Here is a 12,080-nt window from a genome sequence, read left to right on the forward strand (position 1 = left end):
TTAAAAGCAATATAACTGTTATAGGCAGTAGTCAATATTTGTCTTAATCTTTTAATTTTCTAGTTTCCCAAAACACCCTCACTTGTTAAAAACAAAATTAACAAAAGAATCGTTTTAAAATATATTGTTTAGTACTAAATGGTTTGGATAAAATAGAAACCTCTTACATGTTCCTCATACTTCACTCTAAAATTTAAAACTTTACCAAATATGTGATGAAAATGCTGAATTTTGAAATCTTATACTTGGCAAGAATATCTACTCGGTGAGCCATTTTCTTTTTCCTCGTTTGCTAACTGAGCCCATTCCAGTTGGAGATTTTACAACACAACTGAGAAGCAAGAAGGATGCCTAAAACTGAAGATGTCAGTACCTACACGAGAGCCAAGCAACCGTGGCCTTCATCAGAAGACCATGGAGTGGCGGCTGAGGAAGCCCACCACCTGGAATCAATCCTCTGCAGAATCACCTGATGCCCTTTACCCTCTCATCTTCTACGGTCTCATAAACACAGCATTTCTAAGAGCTACGGTAACAAGAAATAAGAAAAATATAAACTGCAGTAAGCTACCCCTGCATTTTCAAACATACAACAAAGAACACTAATAGTAATTGTTTATTAAACCTTTTCCCCATAAACGTCATAAGTTTATACTCCCCTAATAACGCCTCTGAACAAACTTTATCTGGGATTATTTTGAGGGACATTGATTTTTTTCCTACTTTTTATGAGCTCAAATGTATCACTGGCTTGCCTATTATAGATTAATTTCATGAATCATGTCATTTAACCTCCGAAGATCCTAGGATTCTTCAGGTTTAACCAATGCCACTGATTAAAAATTTGACTGTTGTACTTCCTATGCTTTAAATATTAGAAGAAATTCTAACTATCTTCATGTCACAGAGTGTCAGACACATCCAATGATATGCTTACTACACAAGCAGCTTCCCCTGTTAGAAAACTTAAGTCATCTAAAAGATGGAAATTTTCCCCAGGTGTTGAGTGAATATGCACATTTAGTTCAACAAGTATATATTTTTCAAATTTTTCTCTCAAAACAAAACAAAAACAAAAACAAAAACAAAGAGAGAGCAGCCAGAGAAATGTTCACCCAACCTTTAGGAGGTGCCTTCCTTTGCCCAGAGTCAATGTACTGAAATGCACTGAAATGTACTGTTAATGAACTTATTTTGCTTTAGGGATTTACAGATGCAAGCCATCACTTGTTATTCATGAGTGCCACCAACATTTACTGCAGGGGAGAAGGCTTCTGTCAGGCTCCTCCCTGAGACCCCTAGATTCAGAGTGGACATCCTGCAGGGCAGTTAAGTGAGATGGGAAAACACCTGGGGTTCATCATGCAAGCAGTCACTGCCAGCAGATCTTCGTGAAAATTTGGATTCTAAAAATGAGTGGAAGGGAAAAGAATATACCAGTATATATTTGCCACCTAATATTTTTTTTGGTATCCTGAACTAAAATTCCAAATGAAAGCTAAATTAATTCTTTAAAATTCGGATCGCCTGGGTGGCTCAGTTGGTTAAGCGACTGCCTTCCGCTCAGGTCATGATTCTGGAGTCCGGGGATCGAGCCCCGCATCGGGCTCCCTGCTCAGCAGGGAGTCTGCTTCTCCCTCTGACCCTCCTCTCTCTCATGCTGTCTCTCATTCTCTCTCTCAAATAAAATCTTTAAAAAAAAATTCTTTTAAAATTCCTTCATCTATAATTTAAAAGTGTGAAAGCAGCATTTTTTAAGACAATAAATATTTATTATTTTAAGCTGCCAAGTTTGGGGGCAAATTTTTATATAGCAATAAATAGCAAATAGTGGGGTTACAGCTGTTATGCTTAATCATGAGAGCATAGCTCAAAACAACCAGTCAGAATTCCAAGAAGGTGAAAGCAATAAGTTTATGTAGAGAACACCCCTGAATAAAAGATGTTCCCTCCCTTTCCATTATCTGTTTTTTCTCTCCTCTTCATGGTGCCTTTTCCTTTCTGAATCTTTCCTCCTTCTTTGTTATCCTTATTTCTGATCCAATTCTCACTTAACATTATGAGAGACTTAACTTCTTTCTTTGATGGAAACCGTCACCTTTCCTATATTTAAAAAGTTATTTTGCTATTATAAAACCATAAGAAAAGACCCTTTCCTGGACAAAAGTACCCAACTAGCAAAACAACAGTAGCAACGCAGGCAAGACTTGATTCATCACGGAGTTCTGTTGCCTGTCAGTCTCCACTAAGCTCAGAACCCAAGGCACACCTCAAACAGGAAGCTGAAATTTAACAGGCAGTTCGAAACATAACAGAGGCACTGAAACAAAAAGAGATGAAGAATTTGTTTCTGGTTGTCATAGGGGGCCAATGTAATGGGGATAGGTGCTAAGGAAAGATCACAGACAGATACAAGTTTAAGGCCCTAAGGATAAATCAGTCCAGCCCTTTTACAAATAAGGGATCTGAAACCACGCAAGTCTGGTGACTTGTCTCAGAAAGTACTGAATCATCTACTGTTCCCTAAGAGTCTGCCCCAGCTCGACCTCCCCTGAAAAACTTTCTCTCTCAGCTCCCTGTTCAGAGCTCCATAAACACAAACCATTTCTGAGTCAGGCTGATCTGCTGAGGTCTCTTTTCTCTGTGACTGGATGCTTCCAGTGAGAGAAATTGTAGCCATGTTTTCCAAGGCCTCACATATTAAAAAAAAAAAAAAAAGCTTAGTAAATATCTGTCCAGTAAATATATACATTCACGTGAGGCTGGCTGGTGTTAAAGCCAGAACTGGACCACTTCAACCACAACGGTGTGATACACAGGACAGATCATTACAACAATGCAGGCTTTAGAGGGGTGGGATCCTGGCTTTTATCAGTTTTACATTATGGGGAAAGTGATTTCCTTGCTCTAATCCATAATTACCTATCCTGCAAAACTATCATCAAGTAAATATTACACTAGCTAAAAATACAGCCAAGTCAAGGCAATAAACCTCAACGGTACACCTTCCAATGTGTCTGCTTCCCCCACGCTTGGCCCTAGGATAACAAAAAGAATTAAAACCACAGTTCCTGCTCTTGAGAGGCATTCAGTCCTCCAGGACATCAGACAGGTAAACTAACAATTACAAAACAGTGCAGTAAGTGCTATAATTAAAGGAGATGCAATCAGCTATGGAGACACTAAGAGAAGTTCCTAACTCAGCCCCAGCAAAACTATTTCAAAGAAAGTTTAAGAGGACAAGAGATGAAAACAGAGCTCCAGGCAAAGGAATCACATGTCACAGGTCCTGACATCATGTACGTTCAAGTCACTGTAACTCGACCTGGCTATCATGCATGTGGTGTGCCCGTGGAGAATTACACAGGAAATGAGGTTAGACAGGTAGGCAGGAGGTCAAGAAAGGAACATCTACCCCCAAAGTGTCCCCAAATTCCTCTTCACCTTGGGTAAAACCACAATGTCACCCTTAAATAATGTCAGGGCCATGGGAGAATTCAGACACTGAAGAATGATTTTACGCACGGAAAATGTGAGTTAACATGTGAGTTAACATGAAATTGTGAAACAAGAAATTATTTCATTATTATAACCATTTCATGCTTAATTAAAAATGAGGTTATGATAATCATCTGGAAGAGTCTACTCTATAATACAAGTTCTGTTTTCTTATAGATCTGCTTATTATAGGTGTGTGTATGTACACGTATGTGAGATTATCTATATGAACATATATGGACAAGAAAAGGATGCTATCTTTCTAATGGAACAATGAATAAATCTTAATAGTTGTTTTGTAAACAATGGGACAAAATTTATAATCTGAAGCTCTGTATTTTGTTAAACAACGCAAAGATTAAAATTATCATTAGAAGTTTGTATCTTAAGAAGACAGGTTTTGGATTCTTACCAAATGCTAAAATAAAAGGATTCCAGCAAGTTTTTGCCAACAGTTGACCAATTGTGGGGAATCTTTCAATGATCGTATTTGAATCCTGTAAAAGAAAATTATGTTTTGGTCAATAAAAGTATACTACACAACTTAGAAAGTTGAACTGACACTACAGGCTGAAGGAATCTGAATATTTAGTATTTCAGAAAAGTAGAAATTTCAAGTAAAATTTAACAAGCAACCACCTAACTTCATCCTTAAACCACACCACCAAAACTAAGATGTACAGCACATTTACATAAAATCAATCTTGTTACAAAATTATCTTTATTTTACTCACACTTAGGAAAGGCCAATTTGTTTAAAAATAACAAAGAATGTATAACAGTGAATAAAATATTGTGGGTAATTAATAACTATATAATCCTATATCTTCATCCTGGTTTTTTTACTCTACCATAAGAGGGGTTCCTAATTCAACTTTACTAGGGCTATTTCAAAGAAGGTTTGGGAGGACAAGAACTCTGGAACTTGTAAAAAGAAACAAAAGCAGCCAAAGCATAAAGATACATATCTCTGTTTATTAATGTTTCAGTTACTATATGCTAAATGACATCATACTTACTCTACAACAACCTGAGACAAAAAAAAAAAAGATCAACCAAATAGAAAATAGCTTAAGATTAAACAATCTACATGCTATTGTACAACTGGCCCTCTTCCCACTTCTTTACCTTTCAAGAAAGTTCAAAAATAAGACCTAAATGAGGTAGTATGTATATAAGCTGAAATATAAGTTGCTGCAGCAATAAATTCTTCATATTCGTCTTAGCATCAAGGCCAGTCCTAGACTTTCTGGGACCAATTAAAGCCAAGTTGCAGAAGTCCTATTACAGAAAAACAATTTTAAAAGGTAGCATCAGTTGCTCATACAGACTCTGTCTTTCCTTCTAGTTGCTAAAAACACATGAACTCATATTGTCAACATAAATAATTCTTTAAATTTCTGACTTGCTTCTTTGATTAAGGGAAGAAGACTGTAACACAAAAACACCTATATTAAATGAAAATTTCACTTTTCATTTTGAATTAGAAAGTAATTATAAAACAAAGAATATTTTCATAATATGAAAGCATGTTAACTCATAAAAATATCCATTGCAATAAAAATGAGAAATGTCAAAATGAAAAAAATATCAAATTTTAGACACATTATACAACAATAGTGAAGACACTCAAAATCTTAATATTCACCAGAAAAGACACTTAAAATATTCAAAAGAAGAGATCTTATTTATCATTTCTTGGTAGAACCTGCTTTAGGACAGCATTAAAGAAAGGGTAGGCACTGGGGTGCCTAGGTGGCTCAGGCGGTTAAGCGTCCTACTCCTGATTTTGGTGCAGGTCATGATCTCAGGGTCGTGAGGTCAAGCCCAGTGTTGGACTCCACCCTGGGCATGCAGCCTGCTTAAGATTCTCTCTCCTACTCTCCCTTTGCCCCTCCCCCTAACTTTTCTCCCTGAAAGAAAGAAAGAAAGAAAGAAAGAAAGAAAGAAAATGGGTAAGCACTTTGGAAAACTCTTCAATATTTAAGAGATGAAAAGGCCTTTAAAAGAATCTCAATTATTACTAACAAGTATCAAAGTCTTATTTTTTTGTTTTTTTTTTTAAGATTTTATTTATTTGACAGAGAGAGACACAGCGAGAGAGGGAACACAAGCAGGGGGAGTGGGAGAGGGAGAAGCAGGCCTCCCACTGAGCAGGGAGCCTGATCCCAGGACCCTCGGATCATAACCTGAGCCGAACCACCCAAGTGCCCCAAAGTCTTGTTTTTTTGTTTTTTTTTTTAAACAACTTTATTGGTCAGGAAGTCTCATATGACAATGTAACTATTCGAGAACACTGAATTCATAAGAAATCAAAGGTGAGGAAACTGCCCCGTCTGTATTACCTATGGGTAATTTGTCTTTCTAATCCATCAAGACATCAGGTCAATACCACAAATCCCTGACCCTAGATAACGTTCAGGCTTGGTTAAATGTAGTAGAGATTCATTATTTTGGTCCACCACTTACCATCCCTTTCAAGACTTCATACACCTGTCTCAGGAACTCCTGAAATCGAGGCAGGTGAAGGCAGGTATCTTGCTGGGTTTCCAAAGTGGAGGCCTGGTCCCACACAGAAAGCTTCTGCATCCAAAACTGATAATCAGAAGAAAAGCCTACTGAATCTTGAGCCATCTTGGAAAAAGGGCCCGCCAAGCACTGAAGGAAACAGTGAGCACACATCAAATCTAGAAAAAAGGGGGAAAATGAAACATTTTTAAAAGGATTTTTATTGGTGACTTCATATTCCACTGATGAGTGAAAGGGGGAGTATAAGGGACTAAAACAGAATGCCTTCTATGGAGTCATCTTTGAATTATTTTAAAATGTGTCACCCAGCTATAGCTCCAATATTCACCATCTGAACTTTTTATCATGAGTAATATTCCACTAGAAGTCATTATACCTTCACAGACACATGCTAATTATGCACAAAAAGCACAAAGCTGATAATACTTTATATCTTCTTTTTAAGATTGCGCTATTTTTAAATGTTCTGAAGTTCATTTGGGTATTTTAATGTAATGCGAAATCAAAAACATCCATGGGTGTTTAATAATAGTCTGTCTCTAAAAAATGTTTTTGAAGTTTCCATGCATTTCTGGCTTCTCATTTAGGTGTTAAAATCTCTATGCACTACTGTCTACTGAAATTTCTTCCCAGTTTCTCTTCACTTTTCGGAAAAAGTAAAATCATTCATTCCACATGCATCGATTTGAGCAACTGATTTAATTAAAGACTAGTATATATGCTTGATCTCAGTTCATTCACAAGAAGAAATCATATTTTAGTAAAATATGAAAAACTGTAATTATTGAGGAGGTGTACTAGTCCTAACGGACAAACCATAGCCCATAAATTTGACTTACCACACATGAAGTACATGTTAGAAATAACCGTGGAGAGGCACAGTGAGCATGGGCCTCAGGCAGAGCTGGCTAAATAAACCCCAGGTGCCCCTACCACCACCCCAGCTCCTCGCCATCGTCACCCATAGAAGCACACCATGCAGAGGAGGAAGAGCTACTTCTTAACCATGGAGGCTTTTACAAGGTCTCCGACTTTCTTGAGGCAGGGATGATACTCAGCTATCTGATTTCAAAAGACAGCTCTGCAAACGGTGAGTGAGTTTAAACTTTCAGCAGCAATAATTAACAGATAAAATGGTCCCAATTAGGTGCCAAAAATATCAACATAGGGGTTTCATTACTAAAGAAGAAAATAAAAATATTTAAGGAGATCATACAATTTGGTTGCAGTACAAAAAACTCTAGACCAGGAAGGTGGAAATTTTTAAATGGTCCTAAAAACTTGGTCTTAAGAAGGACCATGAGGGAAAAAAAGGTTTAATCATAGAAAAAAGATATGCATCTTGTCAAATGGCACCTAATAGCCAAAAATTTATTCCTTCTCCCTGATTCCTCCCTTTCTCTCATTGTCCTCCTCATCCAAGCCATCACCAACACCTGTCAATTCTACTTCCAAAATAAAAATGCATGATTTCATTCAACTTATCCACTTCTTTCCAACTCCACTGCTGCATTCCATCCCATCCCCATCCATTTCTTCCCTAGAGTCTTCTATCTGGTCCCACCCAACCCTCTCCAATTCTTCCTCTACAGTCCACAAAACAACTTTCCCAAATGAGAATCACACCCACCACACTCTGGCTTAAAACCTCCCCCCAACTTCAAAAGTTTCTACAGACTCCCTGTAGAAAAGATCCTAGCTCCTCCTCCTGGAGTCTCTGAAGTCCTGTAAAAACTTACCTCTGGCACCTGCTCTCATTTCCTATGCTGTGCACCTGTCCGGTCCAGGCCTCTCATATGTTTACTATCAACACATGGAAGCCTTCCCTGCTTCACTGCTTTCTGCTCATTCCTCCAAAGCTCCTATCCCATCAGTAATTATTTGCTCACTTAGTTACTGCTTCTTCCACTGGTATATAATTCTCTGTCTCCTAGAATTTAACAAATGCTTGGCAAACAATAAATATTGGATAAAGGAATGAATAATTCACTGATATTTTTCAAAGTATAGTTCTGAACTAAACGCCATAACAAAATGCTTTTCCAGATATAGCAATTTAATTTTTAAAAGATAACTTCCCCAGAAAAAAAATTTTAAGGTGTATCTATGTGAAATTTAATTAATATCCCATTTAGAAATACAGTAATAGCTTATACCTACATACACTTACTATGCTCTTGAAAATATTTTAAATGATTTATGCACACTAGCTAATTTAATCCTCTAAGCAACCCTATGAAATGGGTATTATCATTATCTTCATTTTACAGATGCACAGAGAGATTATGTAATTGCCCAAAGTAAGATTATGTAAAAGCCCAAAGGAAGTAACTGCTAGTAAATAGCAGATCTACAGGTTGTGGGATTTGATTCAGAGAGTCTAGCTCTAAAGTCTGTGCCCTAAACAAAGAAATAAACTGAAGAAACAAATTAATGAATTTCATACATAGCTCATACGGTTCTAGATGAGGCCTGTTTAGATATTCGGAGACACTAAACTAAAGACTTTTTTGGTAGAAGAGACAGAAAACATTATTTTATTATAGCCAAATTACAAACAACCTTTTGTTTAGCAATAGGAATACATCTGATTGTTTTAAATGAAATAGCGTTAGGGATCATGTAGCCATGGTTCTGAGGGGCTGTTCACAGCCAGTCTAGGGGGAGATGGTAATGGCTGGGAAACAAGGAGACCTGATTTTGATGCTTAGCAGTGGGAGTGCTGCTGGTATTTAGTGCCCAGGAGCCAGGGATGTTGAATATACTGCAATGCACCAGGGCAGTCACACGAAGAAAAATGGTCTTATCCCAAAGGCCGATGACACCTCTACTGAGAAATGATGACCTAATCCGAACACCCTGGAATGGGCATCTGTTGACTGTGCTTGTTGAGCATTCCTCCTCCCTTCTTATGGTTACAACACCTCACTGTCCCTTGAGGAAAGAACCTCTCCTCCATTCCACAAGTCTTGGTGAGCCTATTAATCAAGGCACCTTGCGGCATCAGCCAAGAGGTGAGATGATGACTCATGTTAGGCAAACCAGACCCTGTGCTGGGAATCTGAATCTTGAATAGACTGATATAAGGATGGAACTAAGTCATTCCAAAGACTTTCTCAGTCTTGTTCCCTTAGGCCACCCTACCTCATGTCCTTAACAAGGTACAGCTTTCCAGTTCGCTATTTTTTCTAAAAGATTTTATTTTGGGGATGGCTGGGTGGCTCAGTCAAGTTAAGTTGACTCAGTTAAGCATCTACCATCGGCTCAGGTCGTGATCCCAGGGTCCTGGGATTGAGTCCCACATTGGGCTGCTTGCTCAGCAGAGAGCCTGCTTCTCCCTCTGCCTACCGCTCCCCCTGCTTGTGCTCTCTCTCTCTCTCTCTCTCGCTGTGTCTGTCAAGTGGATGAATAAAATCTTTAAAAAAAAAAAAAGATTTTATTTTTAAGCAATCTCTACACCCATTGTGGGGCTTGAACTCACAACCCTGAGGTGAGATCAGGAGTTGCACGTTCCACCCACTGAGCCAGCCAGGCACCCCTCAGCTCTCTCTTTAATTCTGCCCACTACCCAGGGGCTTTCTGCAAAATCCTTTTTTCCCCCCTTAAATTAACCACTGTTGATTTCTGTGGTTTCAGAAAAAAAAAAAAAGCAACTACAAACTGATAGTTTCATATATACTGATATAACATCTAATACAAACCAGATAGTGGGCTGCAGGCAACAAACCTTTGAAGAAAAAAGAGGAATTTAGAACTGGTTACTGGGCCAAATCATAGAAAATGGCAGGGAAACTTCTGTTTGTATTAGGGTATCGGAAAGCAGAAGTCCATGGAACAAGAATGTAATACAGGTCAATGAGGTATTGCCTATGATCAGGGACCCTACCTCATTATACTCTTCTAGTAGGAATGGCCAAGTGAAAGACTGGATTATCAAAAAATGATGTCTGGTGATCTGCAAAAAAAAAAAAAAAAAACCCCACCTCTCCAACCAGGAGGCCAGTTGGTTTTAGTCAACAATATTGGGCTATCATAAACATTATCAAATGGTGACTCCAACTCAAGCTGTACTTTCAGATGTTTAACTGGAGAAAACTAGCACCCACCCCCCCAGGCACCTAGATTGCAGTTACGAAGCTGGTAATAAATGCATTTCTCCATTGGGATAACCTGAGGACATGAGAAAGCAGTTCACTTTCACCTCCCTTAAAGCAGTTCATTTTCACCTCCTATCAACTCAGAACACTGTGTATTACACTAGTCTACCATACTGAAGTTATCAGGCTGACAGAACCTAGAGACTAAGAAGACACAGGTGCTTTGCATGTATTCCAGATGGTGGGATATAAATCCCATGAACATACAGGGCCTGCCACTTCAGGAAGTTTCTTGTGATCCAATGGCCCGTACAAGACAGAATATGCCCTTTAAAATAAGGATAAACAACAAACTACTACCAGTGGTTGCCTCCAATGTGGAGACCTGGATAGCTGGATAATAAGTGCAGAAAACAAACTTGGGTTTTACTGTCTACCTTTTTGCACCTTTTCAAAATATTTGGCTGACATCTCTGGGACTCATGAACATAAACTTGCATGGGTTTTAGACCATTTATCTGCTTCTACCTATTTTTTGGCAATGAAAAATATGGGTAGGGCAAGAATCACTGCACAGTTGGTTCATGCTAAATCACTCTGCCACTTGGCACATATGACCCAGCAGATCCAATGGTGTTTAAAGTGTGTGTGGAAGATCTGGATTCTGGGCAGAGCCTATAGCAGGCCTCAGTGACTAGACTGATCGTCCAAGCCACAAAGCCGGGTGTGCCCAGCAGTACTCTATCATCATGTGCAAATTATGCCTACTTGAGCAAAATGCATGAGTGAGGTTTTTGGATGCTGTGTATGTCTTCCCTGCTGTGTCATATAATTGTTTTTGAATTCCCTTCCTTTTCATTTTTCCCTCTCCTACTACTGCCTATATAGAGTATATTACTAGTAGATAAATTTTCTAAAGTCCATAATTTACCAACTATCACAGAAATGGGAAGAGGAACTGACATTATCCAGAAATTCTGGACCTGAAGCCAGAGCATTAACCAGGCATTACTTCAGATTATCTCCTATTTTGAAGGGAAAGCTAAATTATGTTAGTTGGAAGTGTTTTAAAAATTCTTTGTGTAGACAGCAGCAAGTCAGAATGTCCTGAGTAACCAGCAAGTGCAAAGTTGTAGATATCTGTGGTTTTTGCCCATCTACCACCCTTTTCCTGTTCTTTTAACATGAATGCACCCCACTTTTGCACTGAAGAACTGCCCTTCTTCCATTCCATATATTCTTACTAAGACTAAGGACCAAGGTGTGCCTCCTTAAGAGTGAGAGAGTTACATAGGTCTAAAAGATGAGGCTAACAGCTAGGAAAGAATGCTATGCAAATAAAATAAAGTTTACGTCTCTTTATCTGACACCATTCATAAACAGCAGACTTTTACCTAACAGACAGAAGAGCTTATGATGATGTCACTTAAGGCACAGGCTATGTGGTACAAGTGAACTTTTGTTTATGTTTCTTTTTTTCCCCCAGTTTAATGAGTATCTTTAAAGACACCAAAAAGCAGACAAGACAGCCAAATGAACCTCTATGCACCCATTAACTAGTTCAAGCAAATCACAGACATCATACCACTTTACCCAAAATACTCTGATTTGTATCTCTTTTCTAAGGACTCAAAAAGAAAAAAGAAACTTAACTACGCTTTCACACCCAATAAATCCAGCAATAATCATCTAATAGCCCATCTAAGTTCAAATTTCTTTAAAATTTCCCTTTAGGTTGGGTTGTTTATATTAGGATCCACTACACATTGCGTACGGTCAACAATGATATTTCTCCTTTACTCTGTAACAAAATAATATAAAAATAAGTGTCCCTTAGTCTGTAATAATTACCCCTTGATTTTTTTAACTTTTTCATAACATTTATTCCCTGAAAAAAACAACCAATAGAAGCAGCTAATAGAATCTATTGTATTGACTAGTAGAATCTTTCAAATG

At 38.2% G+C, this 12,080-nt stretch overlaps 1 protein-coding gene across 11 annotated transcripts in view; it reads right to left on the bottom strand.

The window, feature by feature from the left end:
• FANCC (FA complementation group C) overlaps positions 1-12,080 on the bottom strand; it is a 299,252-nt gene that overhangs the window by 181,381 nt on the left and 105,791 nt on the right. For all 11 annotated transcript variants that reach the window (XM_028122318.2, XM_028122310.2, XM_028122311.2 and 8 more), the window contains 2 exons: positions 5,968-6,185; positions 3,911-3,995 (listed from right to left, as the gene is read on the bottom strand). In XM_028122318.2, the coding sequence (XP_027978119.1) occupies positions 3,911-3,995; positions 5,968-6,180 (298 nt within the window). In that variant the 5' untranslated portion in view covers positions 6,181-6,185. The remainder of the gene's footprint in view (positions 1-3,910; positions 3,996-5,967; positions 6,186-12,080) is intronic.

The sequence above is a fragment of the Eumetopias jubatus genome, unplaced genomic scaffold (genome assembly GCF_037043125.1).
Source record: "Eumetopias jubatus isolate StellerSeaLion01/CBP00866 unplaced genomic scaffold, mEumJub1_p1.0 scaffold_15, whole genome shotgun sequence".
Classification (NCBI taxonomy): Eukaryota; Metazoa; Chordata; class Mammalia; order Carnivora; family Otariidae; genus Eumetopias; species Eumetopias jubatus.